Here is a 27,588-nt window from a genome sequence, read left to right as displayed (position 1 = left end):
CTTTCTTATTCCTCGAGCAGAACCAAGCATGCAACCAAATTAAAGCTACCTTGTTTTGATGCACTTCAAGATTGAATGGTCTGTAACACAGTTGTAAAAAGGAAGCTAAGGCATATTTTTGCTATTCATGCATTAGATTTCTATCCTGCTTTTCTCTAGGTGTTCAAATAAGTTAGATAGCACTTTCTCCTTCACTTTTTTCCTACAGTAACAATCTTATCATAAACATCAGACTGAAAGAGAGATTGGCCCAAAGTCAAGTCATGAGCTTCTATGACTGAGGATGAATTTAAATTGAGGTTTTCCTTTTCCTGTTCCATCACCTTAATTCAATAACTTCCAACTTTTTTCCAGACCAGTGGGGCATAGCTGGAATTTTGAAAGAGTGGAAGAAATCTCTCACAAAATCCCTACTTTTGTGTTTAATCACAAAATGGCTGTCACTGGGTGGGGGTGGGATGGAGAAACAATCAGAGAGAAAATAGCAATTTGCTTGGATCTCACCTGATACAACTCTTTCTAGACGTCTCCTCTATTAGATTCTCTTTACTATGCCTGTTTATCTTTCTCCTTTTCTGGGTAGGTGAGCATACTTCTCAATAAAGCAATGAGTTGCAATCCTCTTTTCTGGGGGGACAAAGGCACTCTTGGAAATAAAAAACAACTGGATATTGGGATTTTGTTTTGCTTTTCATTTTTTTTAAAAGTAAAAAATTCAAGTGGGACTGGACTTGAAACTTGTTGAACACCAAGGGAAGTGTCTGCAGATACATTGGTGTTCCTGGGCTCCATGCTGGCAATCCCCAACTGATCACTATTCCAGTTAATAGAGAAACATGTGGCATCTACAGAGGCATAAGAGATGGTTTGAAATGGTGTATGGATATGATAAATATGCAAACCTGTCACCAGAGGCAGTTTAAACTATTTTGCTTCCAGTGGTCATCTTTGTGGATATCTAGGGATCATACTTAGCAATTGACCCTTCAGCTACATCAATTTTTTTTCTGATGGATCCGCTGCTTCCTACAAGTTCTGAGTTGGTGGAAGTCAAAAGAAGGGAGACTATCTTGGGGAATCCAAAAATGCCATGGAGTGCTCCAGGTTTCCCCCCTCCAAAAGTTAAGCAGGAGCTCTATCTTCTATCACTAAGTAGTGGACCTAAGTCTAGATCCCAGGAAGACTTCCTGAATCCCACCTCTACACTCTGATTCTAAGAGAATATGCTGGGGGTTGCATGGATGCCCACAGTATAACCCATCATAATACAGCAGAACACTTACAGTGTACTAGTCCCAGAGCAAGCAGCAATACGTTCAGAGACACAGATGTGGTCAGCACAAGGGCACCAGTTACCATGCCAGCTCTGCATATGAAAGCTGGTTTCCAGCATGCTGCAAAGAACAGAGGGGAGAATTTGGGTTGCTCCTGCTCTCCTAGCAACTGCCTTTCCAGCCCCATATTACAAATGACAGCACTCTTAAAACAGAATAGGAATTAACCTAAAGAGAAATCTATGTAAAGTTGGGGCAAGGGGCCAAATTTAGCATGGTGAAGCTACCAGTTGAACAAAATCAAGCCAATAAAAAGAAAGAAGTCCCAAACTTGCAAAAGTTGTAACTCTTTCCCTGCAGCCCTTAATACTGGCCATTTTGGCTGTGATGGAAGTCCAAATGTATTGGCAGCATCTTGTGCTTTCCTGATGACAAGAGGGCAATTTTCAGGCACAAAGAATTAGGACCTTCATAAGAGTGCAGCACAGAAGATTTATTTAAGTTTATATACAAGAATCTGGTACACTAAAGTTCAACAGTAAATTGGTGCCAGAAAGGGTAAATGGAATTCAGGAGGGATTGCCCTTGGAGCGCTTGTGAGAATGGAACAACTCTAAACTGATAATGCGCTTAACTCTCCCCCTCCCCCCACAGCTCTGCCTGCTCTTCTACAGCAACTGAGTATATATAGAGAGTTAAGGGCTTATTCTATGTACCTTCAGATAGACATCTGAAGTAACTTCTTTCTGTCTTTCTTCTAGGTTTCAAATGCTTTGAGCTTTTCTCATGGAAACTAGCTAGGCTTGGCCCATTCATAAATAAAATACCTATACCCAGACCTTTCTGAGAAGCTTGCTTTTGGTCCTTCCATACCTGGAGAACAATCTGCAGGTAGTAGCTCTACTTCTTTCCCATTCAGTCTGATTGCTGGGTCAATAGGTTCATATGTACTTTCCACCTCTGGGTTCCCTTTGGAATCTGTTGGGAGGCAAAGGAGATTCTAATAAGACATTCCCGATTGCATTTTGTGTTACTGGTATGTCAAGCACAAGCAATCATGAACAAATGAAAGGTTAAATTGACTATTATATTCTATATATAATACAAGAATCTCCTCAGGCTTCTTGTCCTCCCTTGGGAACAAATAGAAAAAGTTCATGGAACTTAGGACAGGGACAATCCTAGATCTCTTGTAGCTAAATTCCCACTTGATCCCTCCTCCTTGCCTGGATGAGACTTTCCCAACATCATAAGGGAAGGCCAGACCAAGATTTGAGAAGTTGTGGGGCATTTGGGATTGACATATTAATCAAGACACAACAATACTGGTTAGCATGAATTCTTGGGATCACAACAATATCTCCTACCACTGATAGCAAGCTCTTTGCCTATTTCTTATTTTGTAATGAGAAATAAAAAGTTAAAGAGAGAAATGGAATAAAGCTTCTCTCTTACTGTCATTAATGTAAAACAAGTGAAAGTTATCAATCTACTTATTAATATCAACTACAATCAACAGGACTGGTTCTATTAATGTAGGGAATCTTTGCTGAACGGTCAGAAATCAATCTTCTTCAGTGATCTGGACAATCACAAATGGTTTCATGACATCAGCATTTTGCAATTTTGCAAAGTTTTAAATTATGATGTCATATACAGTATGTCATACAATATCTGAAAGCTGGAACAAATGGTAAGTATTTTGCATATTAAAATCAGAGAATCAGAGTGTCAACACTGCAGCAACCTGAACTGAAGCCATTTTCACTTCATTTTTGGTTGCCACATATTTAGAAAGGAGGGAGGGGGTGTAGTTCTGAGTTAGCCAAAACTATTTCATGTATGGGAACCAAGGTCACTACTGATAGTATTTTGGTGGGCTGGAGCTGGGAGGAGTGCCCATGTTTTCTACTAATTGATGGTGATTTATGACATCTAATGGGGTGAGGAATGCAACTTGTAACTTTGTAATCAAGGGGAGGGGAATTTAATCTTGGGTTCACCTTTGTATGTGCTTTTATTTTGTAGCCAAATAAAAAAACTGAGATTGCTTTCTGTAAGGGGTTACAGAACTATTAAAAACTGGCAAAGATGGGGATAAACCACAACCAGGTCACCCCCTACACTGGAGTGCCAAGCCACTTTTGAAAATTTAAAAAGACTGCTGCAGAACCAATCCTCAAACACCCTCATCCTGAGGAGCAATTTGTTATTCAAGCTGATGCCAGCGATGTGGCTGTGGGGGCAGAGCTGTTACAAAAAAACCATGGAGAAAATTTACAACCCTGCGCCTACACCTAGAAAAAACTCACTGACACAGAGAAGTGGGCCATTTGGGAGAAGGAAGCCTTTGCAATCAGATGGGCGTTAATGACTTGGCGTCATCCCCTAGAGGGGTGCAAGGTGCCTTTTAAAGTATGGACTGATCACAAAAACCTAGAGGCATTGAAAGCTACCTGTAAACTGTCTCCTAAACAAGTACGCTGGGTGCAATATTTTAATCATTTTAACTTTCCTCTGAAATACATACCAGATGGAAGAAATTTCTTAGCTGATGCTCCCTCTAGACCAGGGGTGTCAAACTCAATTTCATTGAGGGCCGCATCAGCATTGTGGTTGCCCTCAGGGGGCCAGGTGGGTATGGCCAGTGTGGGCGTGGCCTACTGGGTGGGCATGGCTAGAGTGTGTATGGCCTACTGGGTAGGCGTGGCCAGCTCTACATCATTTGCATCAAGGGTGCCTATGGGGGCCTGGGCAGGAGTGGGACAGATCTGAGGGTCTCTGGCAGAAGGAGGGTCTCTGGGCCAGGGCCAAGGCAGTGGGGGCCGTTCCCTCACTGTTTCCAGGATGGCATCACGGGCCACATGAAACCACTTCGCGGGCCGGATCTGGCCCCCGGGCCTTGTGTTTGACATATCTGCTCTAGACTGCCTCAATATAAAAGCCAATATGAACAAGTCATAAATTCTGTTATGCTACCACCTCAAGTTATTTCTCAAATAACCCCTTGGAAACAATGACACGTGAAGTCCCCTAACCCAGACGACCCACTGACAAAGAAATTAAAGCAAGAACTGAAAAATGACAAATTCCTCAAGGAAAATCAAACCATCCTAACCCATAGGGATGGGTTAGCTTGGAAAGGGGAAAAAATTATATTTGCCTAAATCACTCAGACTCCAAGTGCTCCAATGCAGTCATGACGTTAAACAAGCTGGTCACTTTGGATATTTAAAGACACTACACTTAGTTCAGAGGCAATTTTGGTGGCCAGGCTTAAAGAAAGATGTGGAGAGCTATGTAAAAAGCTGTGCAGTCTGTGCTACCATTAAGAGGATCCCAGGAAAGCCCCCTGGACTATTACAGCCTGTCATAGATCCTTCTCAGCCATGGGAGGAAATCACTATGGACTTTATTGTTGAATTACTGGAGAGTAGAAGAAATACGGTAATATGGACTGTAATTGACCTTTTTTCAAAGCAAGCTCATTTTATAGCATGCTCTGGTCTCCCATCTGCCCAGAAGCTAGCCAAGTTATTCCTTAAGCATATTTATCGGCTGCATGGTATACGGCACACCAAAATGAATAATTTCAGACAGGGGAGTTCAATTTACAGCCAGATTTTGGAGGGATTTTCTTAAACTGATTGGTTTCTTGCAAGGACTGTCATCAGCTTTTCATCCTTTTATGAATGGAGCAGCTGAAAAAGCGAATGCAAATTGGACTGATCTCCTCCCTTTTGCTGAAGTAGCTTACAATAACACAGTACATAGCAGCACTGAACTTATGCTGTTTAAGGAATTTTACTCTGATGCTTGAATACCCCCAGGACCCCCCTACCTCTCAAACATTAGATCAGTGGGTGTCTGTTTGGAGAGATATTCGGGATAATACAAAAGCCTCAGAAAAGAAAAAAGCACCTTAGAAATCATTCTGTGTGGGGGAAAAGGTTTATCTTTCTACAAAGTATCTAAGATTTCAGTTACCTAGCAAAAAATTGGGGCCAAAATACCTGGGACCCTTTCCTATAGTTCAGATCATAAACCCAGTCATTGTAGAACTAAAACTTTCTTGTCTTTTAGGAAAGGTCCACTCATAGCAGTCTGTTAAAACCTTTCAGGGAGTTGACTTTGAGACCCCCTCCCAAGAAAGTGCCTGGCCCGCTTGTGGTGGCTGGAGAGACTCATTATGAAGTAAAACACATTCTTGATGCTAGGTTATACAAAGGCAAATTGCAATATTTAGTGCAATGGAAAGGGTATCTGTTATCGGAAGCCACCTGGGTAAAAAGTATTGATGTGAAAGCTGATGATACACAAACTCTATGACAAACATCCAAATAAACCAAGAGGGGACTCTTAACCTCTATTGTTGTTTAAATTGTGGGATTTCTCCTTTCTTTAAAGGGAGATGAATGTCAACACTGCAATGACCTGAAGCCATTTTCACTTCATTTTTGGTTGCCACATATTTAGAAATGAGGGAGGGGGTGTAGTTCTGAGTTAGCCAAAACAATTTTGTGTATGGGAACCAAGGTCACTACTGATAGCATTTTGGCGGGCTGGAGAGCTGGGAAGTGCCCGTGTTTTCTAATAATTGGTGAATGTGATTTATGACATCTAATTGGGGTGGGAATTGCAACTTGTAATTTTGTAACCAAGGGGATGGGAATTTAGTCTTGGTTCACCTTTGTATTTATTTTGTAGCCAAATAAAAATGTTCTTTGAGGAAGAATTCCTTGTCTTGAAGTTCTTTTAATTGGTCTCATCTACCGGAACCATGACACAGAGGTTTAGAAAGGACCTCACAGATTTTCTAGTCCAACCCTCAATCCAGTATAGGAATCTTTATACCATTCTAGACAAATAGTTAACCATCCAGCTATTTCTTAAAACCTCCAGTGATGGTGCATCCACAACTTCAAGAGGCAAACTATTGCTGATAGCTCTCACAGTTAGTTCAAATTTGGATGTAAAGCTGTATATAGCTTCTGCCCACCAGTTCTTGTTTTATCCTCAGGTGCCAGGGAGAACATATTTACAGATTTTGCCCTGTGAAATCCCTTCATTTATAGACTGCTATCATGATTCCCCTTAGCCTTCTCATATCTCCTCTAAGCCTTAAAGGAGAGTTAGGGGAACTATAGTGCTTTAGTATTAATTCTGTTTCTTCTGTAATAGCTAGATCTAATTTTCAGTTTCCACTTAAAATCACTTTCCTGTTCATTTTCTTTTGTCTGTAAAATATTTTTTCCTTAAATTAGTATTGGATGAGGTAATGAGGATCCCAATCCAGAATGTGCTCAATGTCTTCTGTTTTGTGCTGCACAATTTGGGTCAAAGATGCAGCTGATTGTTATCCCAAATGCTCCAGAAATATACCCTCATTTGTACAAAAAACACAAATGAACTGGCATTCAGAAAAAGTAAATGGTTACGGGGGAAGAGCTATTTATTTTTCAGGTTCATATTTACATTCAACATTATTTAAACCACCTTTCTAATGTCATAGTGGACTCTCACTTGCATAGCTTGAGATGCCCATACGAAAAATCGTGTACACCCCTAACAATGGCCATGAAGATGCTCCTTTGCTAAGACCAGAAATTTTCTTCTTTGCTCAATTCACCCACTGCTTATTTCAAGAGTCTGTATCTCTGCTCTTTAGAACAGAGGTCCCCAACCTTTTGGGCACCAGGGACTAGTTCCATGGAGAGAGGCTTTTCCGTGGACTGGAGGGGGCATGGTTTTGTATGCTGCCTGCATCTCATGGATGGGGCTTTGCTTATTTGTGCGGACCGGTTGCTGGCATGCCCTGGCCCAGTACTGGTCCATGGACCATGGGTAAATGGATAAAATTTACATAGAATACATAGAATCTTAGGGCTGGAAGGGACCTCAGAGATCTTCTAGCCCAAACTCCTGCTGAAGGCAGGAGATCTTATACCATTCTGGTCAAATGGTTGTCCAGTTTATTTTTGAAAACCTCCAGTGATGGAGCACCCACAACTTCAGGAGGCAAGCTCTTCCATTGATTAAATGCTCCATCAACTGCATTGGATATCTCTTTAACAAGCTTCCACCCATTACTTCTTGTCCTACCCATTGGTCCTTTGGAAAATAAGTCAATCTCTTCTTCTCCCTTAGTCCCGCAAGTATTGGATGACAATTATCATGTCCCACCTAATCCTTAAAAGGGACGCAGTGGCTCAGTGGGTTAGGACACTGAGCTTGTCGATCAGAAGGTCAGCAGTTTGGCGGGTTGAATCCCGAGTGCCGCATAACAGAGTGAGTGCCTGTTACTCGTCCCAGCTTCTGCCAACCTAGCAGTTCAAAAGCACGTAAAAATGCAAGTAGAAAAATAGGGACCACTATGATGGGAAGGTAACAGCGTTCCGTGTGCCTTTGGCATTTAGTCATGCCGGGCACATGACCACAGAGATGTCCTAGGACAAGCGCTGGCTCTTCGGCTTTGAAAAGGAAATGAGCACCGGCCCCTAGAGTCGGAAACGACTAGCACACATGTGCGGGGGAACCTTTACCTTTTTACCTTTACCTAATCCTTCTCTTTGATAGGCTAGACATACCTAGCTCCCACAACTATTCATTATTGTATGAAGCCTCCAGACCTTTTATCATCTTTGTTGCTCTTCTCTGCACACTTCCTAGGGTCTGTCTTTTTTCTATCATGGTGACCAGAACTGTATGCAGTATTCCATGTGTGGCCTCATTAGTGCAGTATAAAGTGGCATTATCACTTCTCATGATCTTGAGCTGCATTGACTTTTTTGATAGCTGCAGCACATTTTAACATTCCTCCAGTTATTTGATTTGCAAAATCCTCTCCTCATCCTTAACAACCATCTGGTTGCCAGTTAGGATGGTACCAATGAAGTATGTCTAGTCTAACAAAGAGAAGGACTAGGGTGACATGAGAGCAGTCTTCCAGTATTTGAGGAGCTGTTACAGAGAAGAGAGGGCCAACTTATTCTCTAAAGCACCTGAGGGTGGAAGAGTTTGCCTTTAGAAGCTGTTGGACTAGAAGACCTCTAAGGTACCTTCTAACCCTATTATTCTAGGTTCTATATCCTTTTTTACGTCCTTGCATACTGTTTGTAGGAAAGAAGAAAAATATGGACAAAAAGAGCAGATTTTCATTATTTATGCAATAGAGTGTTAAGTATTTGTTAATTTTTAAAGTAGTTTTGATCAACCAGTTCTGAGAGTGTGCAACTTCCCAAATCGATAATTTGTGTTAAAATAAATTCCTACTAATCTAAAATTAAAACCAAGACCATACATTATAAAAAACATATATACACCAGGAATCAAACATTCCCAAACCACATTTAAATCTAATTAATCAACCAGAAGGATAGTTATAGTAGCCTTGCTCCTCACAGATTTTCTAATGATCTGGAGGGTTAGGGCAGCCCAAAATCTCAGGTAGAAAATATTCCAGAGGAGGGAGGAAGCAACTAATAATTCAGCCCTGTGTTATTTGTAAGAGGTACTGCTGACACTGAGGACAGTTCATCACTATAGTATTGTGGCAGCTAAGCAACTTCTTAAAACCTTTAGGAATAAATCACTTCCTCTGGAAGTTCTAAAATAGGGAGTAAAACTTAAGGAAAAAGTATGCTTGGGGTGGGGTGGGATGGAAGGGAAGGGAAGCATCAGGGAAAGAGGCAAATGAGTGAAACTTCATCCTGTGTACATCTAGGATTAGGCATAATACTGGTGAAGAGGTGTCTCTAAGTTTGCCATCTTACACTCCCACTTGATCAGGTGTTATTATACTTGCAACTTACCTGCCCACTTTCTCTGATCAAGGACTTTGGGGTCTTCTGTCTGTTGCTCAAGCACATCCATATTACTATAAAGTCCCTTCCATGATGCCATCTTGTAGAAATGTTCCCCTGCAAAACTTGCTGTGCAAAATATGTGCCAACTAATCAAGTTCTGTGCACACAAAGTGGGAGGAGCTCATCATTACTGACTGGCTGATGTGAAGGAAATGAGGCAGGAGTTATATAATGGTCCTGAATGCCAGCAAAACACAAAGAAAGGTCTTTCTACTGTAGGTCCTGCCCAAGTGCCCTAATGTAAAGAGTAGCAATTCGGTGAATAAGGGAAAATATATCCTACCAAGTGAGTTGATCAAAATATGAAATCTTCAGAATGGATCAATACAAGTTGGACACTTAGATTTTTAAACAGAAACTTAAAAATTAACATGAATGAAAATGAATAAATGTGTGCACACTATATTTCAGAGTTTACAAATATTTCAATAAAGTATTTCTAACTAGCCACATATGATTGTAATCCATGTGATATAAGTGCCCAGGGCTTAGTACAGACTCAGAGGCTGAAGGTACAGTCCAAGACTTAAGAAGGGCCCTAGTTGGGTTACAGAAAATGGTACATGTCTCAGGCTTGATCTCTTGGTGTAATGTTTCTGGCATTGCTGTTTCAAAAAAGTGAGGGCTGGCAGACTTTCTGAATGGTAGAAAGTTGTGCAATTTCTATGAACCCATCTACATATTCTTCCCTCTTCCTTTCACTATTCAGATTGAAGTTTGACAGTCACTCTGCCAGAATAGCAGCAGTTTTTGAGACACATACAGTATATTTAGAATTATCCAGTCTTTTTGATCACATAGACATGTTCCATTTCTAACTCCAGCAAAGTTGCCTTGCTCCTCCCCCTCCAAATTTTTTTGTAGCCATGTTTGTTGGAAGGGGATATTTCCCCATGTAGTTATATTTTTACTGTTTATTGTTCTCCTAAAGGTGGTGAGTTTTAAGCAATTAGATGTTAATTATGTTGAAATTCACTCCATGGCAGCCTGGGTTTGTGCTTGTTCAGTGTGGTTGTTGCTGTTATCATTAAGTTTAAGACAGTGAAGAGCAATATGCCTCAGTTAGAAGCCCCCCTTTTAACATTCTTGAAGATACATTGCTACAAGGGGTGTAGTTAGTGACAAAGTCTCTGGGGTCGATAGATTGGAGTTTTTCAAAGTGGGAATGTTGAGGGAATTCTGACTTTAGCTAGAAAATGAACAAATTGAACAACCCAAAATTTTAATTACAACAAATTGCAAACAAAAAGAAAGAAAAGAAAGAAAAAAAGCTGAATATGATTATAGAATTATAGGGCTAAAAAGGACCTTGGAGATCTTTTAGTTCAACCCCCACCCCCACCCCCGTCCAAAGCAGGAGTCCTTATACCATCCAGGACAAATGGATGCCCAATCTTTTCTTGAAAATCTCCAACAATGGAGCACCCACATGTTCAGGAAGCATGCTCTTCCACTGATTAACTGTTCTCAATGTCAATTAAATTCCTCCTTAATTCCAGGTTGGATCTCTCTTTGATGAGCTTCACCTGTTGCTTCTTGTCCCGCCTTCTGGTGCTTTGGAAATTAAGTCAGCAGCCTTTCAATTACTGGAAGACAGCTATCATGTCACTTTCTCTTTGTTAGGCTAGACATAATTAGTTCCCTTAGCTGTTCATCATACAGTTTAGCCTCCAGACCCTTCATCACCTTTGTAGCTATTCTCTGTACTCTAAGGTCTCAGTATCTTTTTTGTATCATGGTGACCAGAATTGGATGCAGTATTCAAGGTGTGGTCTCGTGCAGTGTAAAGCTGTACTATCACTTCCTCTGATCTTGATGCTATCCCTCTATTGATGCAGTCTAGAATTGCATTGCCTTTTTTAACCAGTGCAACACAATCATGGCCCATGCTTAAATGGTAGTCCACCAGGACACCTGGATCCCTCACAGTTACTAATGTTGAGCTATGTACTGCCTATTCTGTATCTGTATATTTCTTTTTTCCGGCTTAACTGTACAACCTTACTTTTCTCACCCCTAAACTGCATCTTATTGGGTAAGGCTCAATGCTCAAGGCTATCAAGTTCCTTCTGAATCTCGAGTCTATTTTTCAACAAGTTAGCAATTTTCCCAAACTGGTGGCATTTGTAAATGTGAGTTCCCTTTTAATCCGTCCATTTAGGTCACTTATGAAGTTCAATTGAGGACTACACATTGAGTACAGTTTGTCAGCCAATTACGAATCCATCTGATGGTGATCTGTTGTCTTACCAAGAAGCAGGCTGTGGTCTACTTTGTCAAATGCCTTACTGAAGTCCAAGTATACTACCTATATCCACAGCAATTCCTTGATAAGCAGTTATTTTATTCCTACAAATTACTAAGATTTTACTGGAAATTTAATGGGACAAATGTAATTGCTGTTTTGTATTCTCAGTGAAAAGTCATATGCCCTTGCAGCTAAGTAAACATTTCCTAGACATCCTGGTTGCTGGATAGTATTGGACTGATTTTGAGAGCAACACTATTCTAGCAGGCTGTAGTGGAGACTGGAAAATGTTAGACCAATGTCTAATTTTACATTATCTTACACCAAACATTGCCAGTTACTCTCACATAGTGGTTACTAAGAATAACAACTTATCTTTCCTGTCTTATGTTGGGCAGATTCAATAATCTTCCTGTTGATAGGCAGCTAGAAAAATGCTTTTGCGGGGGGGCAGAGGAAAAGTGATAACAAGTCTCATTCTTTTCCTGTCTTGTCATTTTTATAGATGTTGTTTTTATAGAAGATTTAAACAATTTATGCCCTTATCCTGGAGCATTCCATAAGTAAAGGAAGGAAATCTGTATTGTATGCACCTTAACTTTTATCAGATTTATTTATTAGATTTATATATTTGGACCATAATCCTGAGTGGTTACAAATAACCATTACAACAAATTTAAAAATATCTCCATTATCCAGAGCTTCCGTTGGGCCTGCTGGTGAGAGCTAATTTCAGAATACGAATGGAGGCGGAAGCAGGCAATCCACTGCACGCCCTCTTATCATCCAGGCAGCCTTGTATCCTTTCCTTCTTCCATCCAGCTGATTTGAATACTCACATTCAAGTACATCCTCCAAACCTAATTTTCCCAATGGGGTAAAGTGCTTTCCATTTCCATTCTGTCTTTCTCTGGTTGTCTTCTAGGTACATTACTTTGAAGCTTCTTGACCCTCTGGATGCACTAAGGTTACAATGCTCAGGAACACTAGCCAGGTCTAGTCACTAGCCTTTAATGCTGAGTTGTAACTCCAAATACACAGCTCCATATTTGGGAAGCTTGGCCTGAATGGGCAGCTACAACAACTGGCTAGATCTGTTCTTTTGGACTTTTCTTCATACTACAGTATTAAATATTTATATTCCTATGAACCAAACTAATGCAGTACCGTAGATTCCGGCGTATAAGACTACTTTTTAACCCATGAAAATCTTCTCAAAAGTCAGGGGTCGTCTTATACGCCGGGTGCTGAAAATTTAGGGACAGGGCTGGCTGGAAAACCTGGAGTGGATCTTCCATTTAGTCTGCACAGGGAAAGCGGGACCAATTGGAGTAGAAGCTGCAGTCTGTGATTTTTTACAGGCTGGGGTCTGGGCTTTTTTCCTTCTAAAGTTGAAGAGCAGCTGTAGGCAGGTGGAGAATGCAAGAGCAACTTGAAAGGCAGGTGGGGAATGCATAGCCAGAGCAGCAGCTTAGCTCTAAGGACACATTTGACTCAGGAACTGGGCGGGCTGGCTGGAAAACCTGGAGCAGATCTCCCATTTGGTCTTTTTTTTAAATCCCATTTATATCCCACCCTTCTCCGAAGACTCAGGGCGGCTTACAATTTAAAGCACAAATCAATGTGCTTAGCAATAGCCTTCATTCTATGTATATGCCTGCCTATTAGAGTTTTCACCCCCCCCCCCACAAGCAGCATTATTACAAAGTCAGCTTATTGCTCCCAACAATCTGAGTCCTGATTTTACCTACCTCGGAATGATGGAAGGCTGAGTCAACCTTGAGCCTGGTGGGATGAGAACCTGCACTAATTGCAGGCAGCTGGGGTTACTTAAGGCTCTGCGCAGGGAAAGCTTTAGAGTGAATTAGGAAAAGTGAAAAAGTGAATTAGGAAAATAGGAAACGGTTGCTGGAATTGGGTATGTGTAGTTTAACGAAGAGAAGGGTGAGGGGTGACATGATAGCAGTGATCCAATATCTCAGGGGCTGCCACAAAGAAGAGGGAGCCAAGCTATTCTCCAAAGCACCTGAAAGCAGGACAAGAAGCAATGGATGGAAACTAGTCAAGGAGAGAAGCAACCTAGAACTAAGGAGAAACTTCCTGACAGTTAGAACAATTAACCAGTGGAACATCCTGCCTCCAGAAGTGATGAATGCTCCAACACTGGAAGTTTTTAAGAAGAGACTGGACAGCCATTTGTCTGAAATGGTATAGGGTTTCCTGCCTTAGCAGGGGGTTGGACTAGATGACCTCCAAGGTCCCTTCCCAATTATTATTATTATTATTATTATTATTATTATTAATTATTAATTATTATTATTATTATAGTTTAATTCACTTGCACTGTTTTATGTTTACATGTTTGATGACAAACAGCCTTATGTTTATAAGTGACAGTTTTCCTACTAAGTACCTGCATGTCATAAGCATTTGAATTAAAATATTAAAATCAAATCTGATGTTTTTTAATTTTTATTTGGTGTGCGTTGGAAGAGGGGTAGTCTTATACGGCGAGTATAGCCCAAACCCTATAATTTAACAGGAAATGTAGGGGGTCGTCTTATACGCCCAGTCGTCTTATATGCCGGAAAATACGGTAAGTCCTTCTCTCTCCCTACTTATTTAATTGTTCAGGTGCTCTTTCTCTAACTTGGGACCTCTACATATTTAGAAAGAACTCCTGGGAGACGCTTCATCAATGAAGATGAAAAACAATCACCCTTAAGCTCCATTTGGGCTCAGATAAAGTGTAACTATTCTCCAAAAGATTTTTGTAAGAATCAGGCTGATCTTCTCATGGGAATTATTAGTGGATAATGTAATGAGGCCCCTTCTCAAGAAGCCTGCTTTGGACCCGGCTGTTTTAAACAACTATCGTCCAGTCTCCAACCTTCGCTTTCTGGCGAAGGTTGTTGAGAGTGTGGTGGTGCATCAGCTCCCTCTGTTCCTGGAGGAAACTGATTATCTGGACCCGTACCAATCGGGCTTCAGGCCCGGACACAGCACGGAGACGGCATTGGTCGCGCTGGTGAATGATCTCTGGAGGGCTAGGGACAGGGGTTGCTCCTCTGTCCTGGTCCTATTAGATCTCTCAGCGGCTTTCGATACCATCGACCATGGTATCCTGCTGCGGCGTCTCAGGGGGTTGGGAGTGGGAGGCACCGTTCTACGGTGGTTCTCCTCCTACCTCCAGGGCCGCTCGCAGTCGGTGTTGACAGGAGGGCAGAGATCCGCCCCGAGGTCTCTCATTTGTGGAGTTCCTCAGGGGTCGGTCCTCTCGCCTCTCCTGTTCAACATCTATATGAAGCCGCTGGGCGAGATCATTCGTGGTTTCGGGGTGGGGTATCACCAGTACGCTGATGATACCCAACTTTTTCTTTCCACCCCGAACCAACCCAGCGATGCCCTCTCCGTGATGTCCCGGTGCCTGGAGGCGGTTCAGGTCTGGATGGGGAGAAACAGGCTTCGTCTCAATCCCGCCAAGACTGAGTGGCTGTGCATATCGGCATCTCGGGTTAACCAACTTATTCCACCTCTAACGATGGGGGGTGAGGTGTTACCCCCCCGTTGATAGGGCTTGCAACCTGGGCGTCCTCCTGGACTCACGGCTCAATTTTGAAGACCATATAGGAGCCGTGACCAGGGGGGCTTTTGCACAGGTTCGCCTGGTGCGCCAGTTGCGTCCCTATCTGGACCGAGACGCCCTACGCACAGTTACTCATGCGCTTGTTACCTCCCGTTTGGACTACTGTAACGCTCTCTACATGGGGCTGCCCTTGAAGACCACTCGGAGGCTTCAACTGGTGCAGAATGCGGCCGCGCGAGTTGTAATGGGGGTCTCCCGATACTCCCATGTAACACCTCTACTCCGCGAGCTGCATTGGCTTCCGGTTGCCCTCCGGGTGAAATTCAAGGTGCTGGTTATTACCTATAAAGCCCTACATGGCCTGGGTCCGGGCTATTTGAGGGAACACCTGCTGCCGGCATCAAACGCCCTTCACCCAGTGCGCTCCCACAGGGAGGGTCTGCTCAGGGTGCCGCCGGTGAGAGATTGCCGGCGGGTGACACCCAGGGATAGGGCCTTCTCAGTGGGAGCGCCTGCCCTCTGGAACCAGCTGCCGGTGGAGCTGAGGACTGACCCCGACCTCCGATCATTCCGCCGGGGCCTGAAGACCTGGCTCTTTGAGCTCTCAGGCCCAGGCTGAGGAGAAATTTTTAACTGGGGTTTTAAGTATACAGGGTCAATTTAATATTTTTTAATTTGGTTTTTTAACTTTTGTATGGTGGATTTTTTAATTCCCTGTAAACCGCCCTGAGTCCTCAGGGAATAGGGCGGTATATAAATGTAACTAAATAAATAAATAAATAAATAATAATTGGTAATTCAGAATTTCCTGCTTGTTTCACTTCTGAGGAAACCCAAGGAGAAGCAGGGAAAGGACATAATGGTAAAATATTTACCTTACATGACATCGCTTCCATGTTTAGTCTCGGGCTGAAGCTGGGGCATCAATTTTATCAGTGTCCTTAGTATTGGGCTAGATGGAACAGTAGCTGTGTCCATAACATATTCAATCCACAGTTTACTGAATTAATCCAATACCTTAGATTTGCATGAAACTCTAAGCCACAAAAAACATTTTAGGGTATTATGCTGATTAAACTAGTCACTATGGAGCTGCTTTCTTCCCACTTTTGTCTAAGTATCCCAGGTCTCATCCCATTGTTTCTTCACCAGCATCCTTTTTATACCATCATAAACAGTATTTGCAAACAAGAATGGTTTTTAATATATAACTGTAGAGAAACTGGTGGAGAACCTCAGTCCTTTCCCCACCCAGCCAACATTGAGACCACAGCACTTGTTTGTTGCAAACTGATCACCACCATAGCCATTTCTTGGTAAGATACAAAAAATATGGGATAGAAGATCACCACATGGATTCATAACTGACCGACCAACTGCACTGCAACATGTAGGAACATTGAGGAACTACATTCACATGGAGGTAAGCATGAGCGCCAAAGAACTGAGGCCTTTGAACTATGGTGTTGGAGAAGACTCCTGTGAGTCCCCTGGACTGCAAGGAGATCAAACCGGTCAGTCCTAGAGGAGATCAACCCTGATTACTCTTTAGAAGGCCAGATCCTGAAGTTGAAACTCAAAATATTTTGGCCACCTAATGAGAAGGAAGGACTCACTGGAGAAGAGCCTAATGCTGGGAAAGATTGAGGGCAATAGAAGAAGGGGACGACAGAGAATGATGTGGCTGGATGGAGTCACTGAAGCAGTACATGGGCTTAAATGGGCTCCAGAAGATGGTAGAGGATAGGAAGGCCTGGAGGAACATTGTCCATGAGGTCGCGATGGGTTGGACACAACTTCGCAACTAACAACAACAAAGGATGCAGTGGGGTGCATTTTTTATTTAGATGAGGGGATACAAGGAGAACTCATCAAATTTGCAGATGACAAATTCCTGCAAGCTGGCAGGAATAGCCAACACTCCAGGAGATAGGCTCAAGATACATAATGATCATGACAGTCTTGACCCTAGCTAACAAAATGAAATTCAATGGTGAGAAAAGTAAGATTCTACATTTAGGCAAGAAAAAGCAAATGCACAGGTATCCAATAGGTGGTGCCTGGCTCAAAAGTAGCAACTATGAGACAGATCTGAGTCCTAGGGGATAACCACAAGTGTAAGCCAACAGTGGATTACAGCTCCCAAAAAATGCAAAGTGTTTGAAGACTTGAGGGCCTGACACAAAGTAGAGGGGGTCAACCTATTTTCCAAAAACCTGGAAGGCAAGACAAGAAATAATGAATGGAATATAATCAAGGAGAGAAACAAACTAGAACTAAGGAGAAATTTCCTAACAGTGAGAACAATAAACCAGTAGAACTGCTTACCTTCAGAAATTGTGGGTGTTCTATCATTGGAGACTTTTAAGAAGAGACTGGAGAGCCACTTTTCTGGAATGGTATAGGGTCCCCTACTTGAGCAGGGGGTTGGACAAGAAGACCTCCAAGGTCCCTGCCAACTCTGTTATTCTGTTAAAAAGTTGATGCAGTCCCAAGTTGCATCAATAGATGATTAGTATCAAGATCATGTGAAGTGTTAGTACCATTTTATAATGCACTAATCAAATGTGGAATACTGCATCCAGTTTTGGTCATGATAGAAAAAAGAAGTTGAAACTCTAGAAGGAGTGCACAGAAGAGTAACAAAGATGATTAGAGGATTGGAGGATAAATCACATGAACATTTGCAGAAAGTGGATATGACTAGTCTAACAAAGAGAAGGAGCAGCAGTCTTCCAATATTTAAGAGATTACCACAAAAAAGAGGGGTCAACCTATTCACCAAAGCATCTGAGGGCAGAAAAAGAAGTAACGGATGGAAACTTATGAAAGAGAGATCCAGTCTAGAACTAAGGAAAAATTTCCTGACAGTGAGAAAAATTCATCAGTGGAACAGCTTGCCTCCAAAGGTTGCGAGTGCTCCATCGCTGAAGGTTTTTAAGAAGATACTGGACAGCCATTTGTCCAGAATGATATAAGGTCTCCCACCTGAAAAGAGGTTTACACTAGAAGATCTCAAAGGTCCCTTCCAACTCTGTGATATTTTGTGGTCCAGGACACTAAAATAAAAAACCTATGAGAAAAAATTCCAGATCCATTGTTTCATAATATATTTACAACTATCCCATGTGGTTTTTAAAGTGTGTACACACTTTTGGGCTACTTGCTCAGAAATCGCAGTCAAACCAAATGATTTGCAGAGGGGAAAACTCCATGGAGTGGGGAAGATTATAAAGTCTACCCCTTAGAAGTCAGTTTCATGACAGTGAATGTTTTTCCCCTCATTATAGCTGGTGCACCCAGCATTCTGGGACAAATACAATGGCTTATTTTCTGTGTGGCCTCCCCTGCCCCAATTCTCATGACTGTATTACCAATTCCATTCAAGCTCTTCCATTCTGATCCTGGAACTGTTCTTTGTTCTAGGAAGTCATCAAGTTTGATTCCACTTATCTGAGCAACGTAATTCATTTTCAAATTCAGGACATCCCTTTGGTCCCCTGATGATGCTCATAGCACAATAAGCTAAAATACATTTCCTCTTTCATTTCCCAGTCAAAAGGACATGCAGCTAGTCATACATTAAAGCCCACTATTCACTGGGCAAGTCATTCCATTATTGTTATAGGTGACATGATAGCCCTCATAGAAGGCTATGGACTTCACAGACTTCATAGAAGGGTTATTTATTTATTTATTAAAAAATCATTCTGATAGATTTTCAGTATTCCAGTAGTCAGGGCACTACTGCTGCTCTTTCCAAGGCAAAAGGCTGCTGCTTCTGAAACAGTCTTACTCACACCATACTGAAAGGAAGCAGTGGCCCAAGCTTCCATTCCAGTTCATTTCCCCCTCCCTTTGGCTTGTCTTGATTTCACAAGTGCTGCAAACTAAAACATCATGGCTGTAATAGATGGATGACTATCCATCCACACTTACCAGTGGACCAGCTGTGAGGCACACCTTATGTTCAGTCTTATGCTATTGATGCACCAGAGCATTCTGAATAGTCCCTCCCTTGGTGCAGTCACATCTCTGCTCCCTGCTCTACCGTGGTATGCAGTCTGGCCAGCTGCATAGACATTTACTCTGGAGGCTGTCATGCTCTCCAACTGCTGCCACATATCATCAACCTCCCAACTCAGTGATTCTGCACTTAGGGCTTCTTCCACCTAAACGCAATGGGGCAGACATTTCTCCTCATCATCTTGGTATTGTATCTGCAAACTTGATTAATGCATTCTGAACACGCCCTCTGAACATACCTATGCAACCTTCTCAGCAGCCAAAAAAATGGCAGTCTCTTTCCACCTAGATGTGGGACTGCTTTTGCTTCACCCTTAACATGTTCTTTACCTAGTACTCATTACTTGCCTACTACCACTCAAGAGGCTGTAAGTGGATGTTGTTTTAGTGAGCTCATGGAAGGGATCAATTACTTGAGGGGCATTTCACTCTTCACTTTCTGTCTGGGAGGCTCTCACAATGCAAGTCAGTATCTCCAGAAGCAGTGGAGGATGGACACATGGAGAAGATATAAGAAGATCATCTACTGGAAATGATTAGTATTATGCTTGTCATCATTTTATATATACAGTACATAAAATGTGTTTTTTCTATGTTATTTTGGATTTTTCTGTATTGTTTTTCTGTTGTAATGTACGCCTCCCCGAATCACACTACTTGAGTTGGATGACCTTACAAATCTAGTAAGCAAATAAATAAGTATAAGTAAGTATATACATAAATAAAGCAGCCTCAGACAGTTTGTATGAGCAAAAGTACAACATTCAGAACTTCTAGTATTTGCACATCCCTCTACTCACATTTTAGAAATATCCCAAGCTCCTGCCATTTTGCAGATTTGTGAGACATACTCAAAGCTGTTGTATAGGGAAAGTTTTTTGTGACAACAGGGTGAACTCAAGAGGCCTCTTTGTCTGAGGTTATCCTGTACAACACATGCTTAATGAATGTGCTTTAGATTAGCATGTTGCCTGTATTTCAAAGCTTCAAAACCTTCAAAAATTTGGTTTAATTAAAAAGGCCTTTTGGCATTGTAAGTTGGAAAGGATGTTGAAGAGGCCTAGTCCAGCAGGACACTCTTGTAGCACAGTCAGCTGCGTACATAGTTGGGTCTCTTGACTCTGAGACAGAAAGGGAAAAAATAGTACCCGGTTTAAAGTCTCTCTCCCCCCTCCTCCAGCAATCGCTTGTCATTGCCAAAGCTGCAAGAATTTGCCATACTGTAGAGATCACCAATCATGAGCCCAGTATCATTTCATTTGTTTCATTTAAAAAACAAACAGAAAACAGTTAGTGCAGTGCATAGCTTAACCCCTCAGGTTGGCTAGGAATGTGAAGATGTGCTGGGGCTGAGCTTGAAGCAGGACTAGATTAGTAAATGCAGAAGCTATACAGACTTCTGTACCTCTTTCAATGAAGAGCTGAAATAATTGCTAGTTCTGGAGTGGAAAAGCTCAAGGAGCAACAGGAAAATATTGTCACATCAAATTCTACTTCTTTGGTGTGGCTAAAAGAACAAAATCAGGCATCAGGAAATGACAGGAATCTGAATCGTTCTTTTCAGGCACTGGTATCATTTATCATCCCCTGTACTGTGTTTAGTAAAGTGCTTTTCTGTTCTCCCTTGCTGCTTCAGAGTTATTTCATGTCAGAGCAAGCTAAAGGGAAAGGGTTAGACACTTTCTCTCAATCTCATGCTCCTACCCTATAGACAAGTCATTCAATTCCAGATCTGAAAGTACCAAGACTGCCTGCCCTTCCTGATAGTTTTACACAGCCAGAACTGGACACTGTTGCAGACAGGTAATACTGTGCCACATCCATTATGCAATGCTTTACAGTTTGTGGCAGGAGGAACAGTTCCAGCAGGTTTTCTGTAAGATCTTCTAAGATAGCAGCTGGTGCTAAAAGCATCCACAAGTTTCTTGACCGGGCCTGCCAGATAGTAAAACTTGTTACAAAAGTGATTTGGGGGAGCTGTACCTATGCAACACCTCATGATAAGTCCAAGAATTGTTCACAGAGACTCAGCATTAAGGCCCTTTGGGAGTTGCCAATTGGGTAGGAGGCGCCTGGGAGATTCCCTGGCGATGACGCAAACTTTTTTCTTCATCCTGTAGGAAAAAAAACAACAACACTGCTGTGAATCAGAGACCACTGCCAGTGGAGAATTGCCACCACAAAGTTAATTGCTTGTCAGATTCTTGTGTAAAATTCAGGACCGATGTTAAAAAAGTAATAATAATAATAATAATAATAATAATAATAATAATAATAATAATAATAATAATAATAATAATAATAATAATAATAATAATAGAGTTGGAAGGGACCTTGGAGGTCTTCTAGTTCTCCAGTGATCTACCAGTGCAGGGAATACAGGATTTAGTAAGATTCCTCTCAAGCCAGTGGAATGCCAAACACAATGCCAACATTGACAGTTATGCTAGTGTCATGCCACTTATCATGGGATTTCTTTTGGATTTGGTGAATCAACACTACATCAAATTTTCCCCATGTTCAGGAAAGGCCAGAAAAGTATAATAAAAAAATTTCATAGTTACTCTCAGGGAGATCCCCTCCCTTGAAAGAACATAACGTAACCCTGAAATGTTTCCTTAAAGCATGGTGCAACTGAAAACAGGTTTTGCTCAGCCATTCTAGATAAGACTGACCCAGAGGTTTCCATCTCACCAAACCAAAAGGAAATTTTATGGTAAGTACCAATATTCCATTCTCAGTTTGTGCAAGGAGGCATCAAACAACAGGACACAGGCAAGCTGATTTCATATCAAAGGTGGGTGGGAGGCTGTATTTTAGATCAGGGGTCTCCAACCATGGCCCATTGGGAATTGGGTCTTGCAAGTGACGGGTCATGTGTGCATTTGTGTAAGCAGTGTGCATGCATATGAAACCATCCCCTCTCCTCCCAAGATGGCCACCGGTGCCAGTCTGAAGAGCCAAGGTTGAGGACCACTGTTTTAGATAAAGGAAAGACACATTTTAGCAACTTTCAAAAACCTGTTTCTGCCAAAGCAAAAATTCCTCATTAAGAATAACCTAGCATTTATTTGGTTTTCATTTATTTGACTTTTATCCTGCCTTTATTTTTTTGTTAACTCAAGGTGGCATACATACCTAATGATCCCTCCTCCAATTTTCCCTACAACTACTCTGTGAGAGGGGAGTTTCGATGACAGACAAGGAGTGACCTAAAGTCAACCATCTGGTTTTCATGCCTAAGGAGGGTCTAGAACTCATTGTTTCTTAGTTTCTAGTCCAATATCTTACTGCCAATCAATCTGACACTACAACAGATGAAAAGGGAAATGAAAGTAGGAGCTTACAGTCATGTCCGAAATTGTTGGCACCCCAGAAATTTTTCCAGAAAATCAAGTATTTCTCACAGAAAAGTATTGCAGGAACACATGTTTTGCTATACACAGGTTTATTCCCTTTGTGTGTATTGGAAAACAACAAAAAAGGGAGGAAAAAAAGCAAATTGGACATAATGTCAAACAAAACTCCAAAAATGGGCTGGACAAAATTATTGGCACCCTTAACTTAATATTTGGTTGCACAGCCTTTGGAAAAAATAACTGAAATCAGTCGCTTCCTATAACCATCAATAAGCTTCTTACACCTCTCACCCGGAATTTTGGACCACTCTTCCTTTGCAAACTGCTCCAGGTCTCTCTTATTGGAAGGGCGCCTTTTCCCAACAGCAATTTTAAGATCTCTACACAGGTGTTCAATGGGATTCAGATCTGGACTCATTGTTGGCCACTTCAGAACTCTCCAGCGCTTTCTTGCCATCCATTTCTGGGTGCTTTGTGACGTATGTTTGGGGTCATTGTCCTGCTGGAAGACCCAAGATCTCGGACGCAAACCCAGCTTTCTGACACTGGGCTCTACAGTGCGACCCAAAATCCTCAAGTAATCCTCAGATTTCATGATGCCTTGCACACATTCAAGGCACCCAGTGCCAGAGGCAGCAAAACAACCCAAAAACATCATTGAACCTCCACCATATTTCACTGTAGGTACTGTGTTCTTTTCTTTGTAGGCCTCATTTCGTTTTCGGTAAACAGTAGAATGATGTGCTTTACCCAAAAGCTCTATCTTGGTCTCATCTGTCCACAAGACATTTTCCCAGAAGGATTTTGGCTTACTTCGGGAGATAGGGCGGCATATAAGTCCCAAAAATAAATAAATAAATAAAATAAATTTTGGCAAACTGTAATCTTGCTTTTTTATGTCTCTGTGTCAGCGGTGGGGTCCTCCTGGGTCTCCTGTCATAGCGTTTCATTTCATTTAAATGTCGACGGATAGTTTGCGCTGACACTGATGCTCCCTGAGCCTGCAGGACAGCTTGCATTCCTTTGGAACTTGTTTGGGGCTGCTTATCCACCATCCGGACTATCCTGCGTTGCAACCTTTCATCAATTTTTCTCTTCTGTCCACGACCAGGGAGATTCGCTACAGTGCCATGGGTTGCAAACGTCTTGATAATGTTGCGCACTGTGGACAAAGGCAAATCTAGATCTCTGGTGATGGACTTGTAACCTTGAGATTGTTGATATTTGTCCACAATTTTGGTTCTTATGTCCTCAGACAGTTCTCCTCTTTCTGTTGTCCATGTTTAGTGTGGCACACACAGACACACAATGCAAAGACTAAGTGAACTTCTCTCCTTTTTATCTGCTTTCAGGTGTGATTTTTATATTGCCCACACCTGTTACTTGCCCCAGGTGAGTTTAAAGGAGTATCACATGCTTGAAACAATCTTGTTTACCCACAATTTTGAAAGAGTGCCAATAATTTTGTCCAGCCCATTTTTGGAGTTTTGTTTGACATTATGTCCAATTTGCTTTTTTTCCTCCCTTTTTTGTTGTGTTCCAATACACACAAAGGGAATAAACCTGTGTATAGCGAAACATGTGTTCCTGCAATACTTTTCTGTGAGAAATAGTTGATTTTCTGGAAAAATTTCTGGGGTGCCAACAATTTCGGCCATGACTGTATATATTGAAAAGAAATGTGCAATTTGATAGAAAGAAAAAGAAAACCCAGTACTTAAGGACAGTGATTCCCTAAAATAATGAAAGAGCAACTTAGAAAATAGAAGGATTTTTATAATAAGTCATATAAGCCTTATTTTGTAAATAAACCTATTTAGTGAATTCAAATGGTTGCTCCCTGTGTTTACTGTTGCCAGGCCCAAATTCAAGACAGATTTGAATGCTGTGATAGGGTGGCCTAACTGATCACCAGAGGAGACAAAAAGTTGATTTCCCTCACAGTACTTTCTCTCTTCATTTTCTGGATCTGATGAATCTATTGATATTTAGAAAGGACATTGAAGAATGATACTGGATTGTTGCAAGGGCAAGGGAAATCTGCCTGGTGGATGGTCATGCCTCCTAGAAGGCTGCTGATTGAAGGGAGTGAACACCTCAAACCATCAAAGGTGTTCAGGGAGAAGGAAGACTTCCTGCGCCACCCAAGGCCACCTGGGTAGTACAACAGGAAGAGGAAAGGGTAAAGGAAAGTATGAAGAGAAATCAAGACAATGAGCAAAGGACACAGTATACTGTAGTTGGCAGCTCAGTGTGTAATGGCAGAGCAGAATGACCAAGTCACATTTCTCACAAGAATTTTTCAAATATAAAGAAAATACTCCCTGAAAATACATAAAGAAACTGTTTTCTGGAAACCAAAAGCTTCCCATAACATGTTGTGTTGTGAAAGGAAAGAGGGTCTGGGACAAGAAATTGGAGTAAAATATTATAAACAGTTAGCAAATGTTTACAAGTCGTGCATTTTGCATCGCATTACGTTTCTCTCTTTTGCCCTGGGGGTAGCAAAGCTGGTCAATTTGCAAGCAAATTAATTTTTAGTTGCCTCACCTTCTTCCTCTTTTAGCAGAGCATAGGGGTTTCCCATAGGAATAGGAAAATATTCCTTGTATTCTACTGCTATCTAACCTTGTCGCTTACTCTTTAGACTACAGTGGTCCAAAGAGAAAAGTCAGCTTGTTAGGGGTAAATTCAGCCTTTAAACTGTCCTTTCTTGACAGAAGAAAAGTACAAACAACATATTCATGTTCCAAGGATGGAAACACTGTCCTTGCATGTAGGAAGAATCACTCATGACCTAGGAAACAGGAGCCATATCTCTCAAGGGCTGAATGCCAGATATGGGCTCCTGTGCCAATTGAACTCTTCTATGGACAGGCTCCTCTTGAGCTCAGAGGGGACTTACTGTTTCAAAGACAGCATTCTGTTCAGCAGGAGCAAATAGTAATTCCTGCCCCTCTTCCTCCCGTACAGCATCCATTCCTTCCTCCTCATACTCAGTTAGATAATCTGACTCTTCTCCTGGTTGTGGACAAAAAAGGCTTTGGTAAACTTTTATAACATTTTCTTCCTCATAGCACAGAAACCACCTTCAGTTCTTTGCTTGGTAGTTTGCTTTATTTATTTATTTATTTGTTTTTATATACCACCCTTCTCCCGGAGGACTCAGGGCGGTGTACAGAGAAATAAAGTAAGAATACAATAAAAAATAAAATTATTAAAACCCAAATCCATCAGGCCAGGCCGGCTTGTTGGAATAGATAAGTTTTTAGATCACGCCGGAAGGAGCAAAGGTCGGGGGCCATCCGGATTTCAGCTGGTAAGTGGTTCCAGAGGATTGGCACACCCACCGAGAATGCTCTCCCCCTGGGGGTCACCAGCTGACATTCTCTCACCGGTGGCACCCTGAGGAGGCCCTCTCTGTGGGAGCGCACAGGACGGAGGGATGTTGACGCTGGCAGTAGGTGCTCCCGTAGGTAATCCGGACCCATGTCATGTAGGGCTTTGTATGTCACCACTAGCACCTTGAATTTCACCCGGAAGGCAACTGGAAGCCAGTGCAGCTCACGGAGCAGAGGTGTAATATGGGAGTATCGGGAGGCCCCCAAAAGCACTCGTGCAGCTGCACTCTGCACCAGCTGAAGCTTCCGAGTGGTTCTCAAAGGCAGCCCCATGTACAGAGCGTTGCAGTAGTCAAGACAAGAGGTCACAAGTGCCTGGGTGACTGTATGCAAGGCATCCAGGTCCAGATAGGGTCGCAGCTGGCGCACCAGACGAACCTGAGCGAAGGCTCCTCTAGTCACAGCTCCTATATGATCTTCTAAGGAGAGCTGTGAATCTAAGAGGACACCCAGATTGCGAACCTTATCTACGGGGGGTAATAACTCGCCCCCAATATTAAGAGATGGAATACTCTGAATATCTTGACATGCCGGTATGTACAGCCATTCAGTCTTGTCCGGGTTGAGTTGAAGCCTGTTCTTCCCCATCCATTCCCGGACCGCTTCCAGGCAACGGGACATCACATTGAGGGCATCATTGATGTGGTTTGGGGTCGAGATGAAAAGCTGGGTGTCATCAGCATACTGATGATAGCCCACTCCAAAACCACGAATGATCTCACCCAGCGGTTTCATGTAGATGTTGAACAGGAGAGGCGAGAGGACCGACCCCTGAGGAACTCCACAAACGAGAGACCTTGGGGTCGACCTCTGCCCTCCTGCTTTAAATGCTTTCTTCATTTAAATGGATTTCTCCCATTTTATTCTGGAGCACAGGTCAAGTATACACAGAAGTCAATTAGGCTACTCTTATTAAGTCTTTGGATTAGCAGAAAGGTGTCTTAGGGCCACTTGCTGAGTTGGAATGAACTCAGTGCTGTGACATCTAAACTGAACTCAGTAACCACTGATACTGTACTCACCATCAGCATAGCCCTCAGAGAGATAGCTCTTGGCTGGCTCAATGCGAGAGATAATCTCTGCTAGATCTGTGAATCCTCCACTAGGACACATCAACACCTTGGGAATGAAAAGAGATGCCAACATTATCTGAAGCTATCTTGCCACAACCTAGTTGTGCAATTTAAGTCTGATTCAATTTGAATATTCATATTAATTTGGAAAACTGATTTGATTTTACCATTTGAACTGATCTGGAAAATCAGGTCTGACTACATTAAATTTAATTTTAAACACTGAAACCTAGATCAGGTAAGTTACTGCTGTAACTCTGAGCACTATGGATAGAAAGACTGGGTATGATCCATTAAATAATATTGCTGGGCAATTTTACTCATTATTCCATGAACCATATTCAAATGATACCTATGTCAATGCTGCAAACATTGACATCTTTTTGCACTGACAATACAAGAGGCAGCCTTTTGTTTAAACTGCTTTGCTTTGAATCACAGAAGGGAGGGAAATGTCAACCGGATATTTTGAGAAGATAAGAAATAGCCCGTGCACAGAAAGGGAAGTGAAACTTCATATGTAAAACTAATTGGATAATGTGATTTATGACGTGTAAATAAGGGTGGGAATTGTGTATGATACGATGGGCTTAGGGCTGCGTTTCATTATTAAGCCTTTTTAGATAAAAAATGCCTGAATTTTGTGTGAACTGTCTCATTAATCAGAACTAAGACATATCTGCACTTCTCAAACCTTTGTTATTTGGGAATAGCTAGAACTCTGATTCTTTATTATTACTTCAGATATTTTTTAAT

General features: G+C 41.9%; 2 protein-coding genes across 3 annotated transcripts in view; both read right to left on the bottom strand.

Annotated features, from left to right (window-relative positions):
* Positions 1–9,938, bottom strand: part of LOC310635594 (CD209 antigen-like protein C) — a 51,345-nt gene extending 41,407 nt beyond the window's left edge. For both annotated transcript variants that reach the window (XM_083354720.1, XM_083354721.1), the window contains exons 1-3: positions 9,086–9,938; positions 2,148–2,252; positions 1,284–1,394 (exon numbers count right to left, since the gene is read on the bottom strand). In XM_083354720.1, the coding sequence (XP_083210846.1) occupies positions 1,284–1,394; positions 2,148–2,252; positions 9,086–9,176 (307 nt within the window). In that variant the 5' untranslated portion in view covers positions 9,177–9,938. The remainder of the gene's footprint in view (positions 1–1,283; positions 1,395–2,147; positions 2,253–9,085) is intronic.
* Positions 9,939–20,238: 10,300 nt separating this feature from the next.
* PNPLA6 (patatin like domain 6, lysophospholipase) overlaps positions 20,239–27,588 on the bottom strand; it is a 167,457-nt gene continuing 160,107 nt past the window's right edge. Inside the window, exons 34-36 of the mRNA XM_083354723.1 lie at positions 26,782–26,878; positions 25,264–25,379; positions 20,239–21,113 (exon numbers count right to left, since the gene is read on the bottom strand). Of these exons, the coding sequence (XP_083210849.1) occupies positions 21,033–21,113; positions 25,264–25,379; positions 26,782–26,878 (294 nt within the window). The 3' untranslated portion in view covers positions 20,239–21,032. The remainder of the gene's footprint in view (positions 21,114–25,263; positions 25,380–26,781; positions 26,879–27,588) is intronic.

Source organism: Vipera ursinii, assembly GCF_947247035.1.
Source record: "Vipera ursinii genome assembly, chromosome: 2".
Lineage (NCBI taxonomy): Eukaryota > Metazoa > Chordata > Lepidosauria > Squamata > Viperidae > Vipera > Vipera ursinii.
The sequence above is the reverse complement of the archived record's forward strand: the minus strand, read 5'-3'. Positions and strand labels throughout refer to the sequence as shown.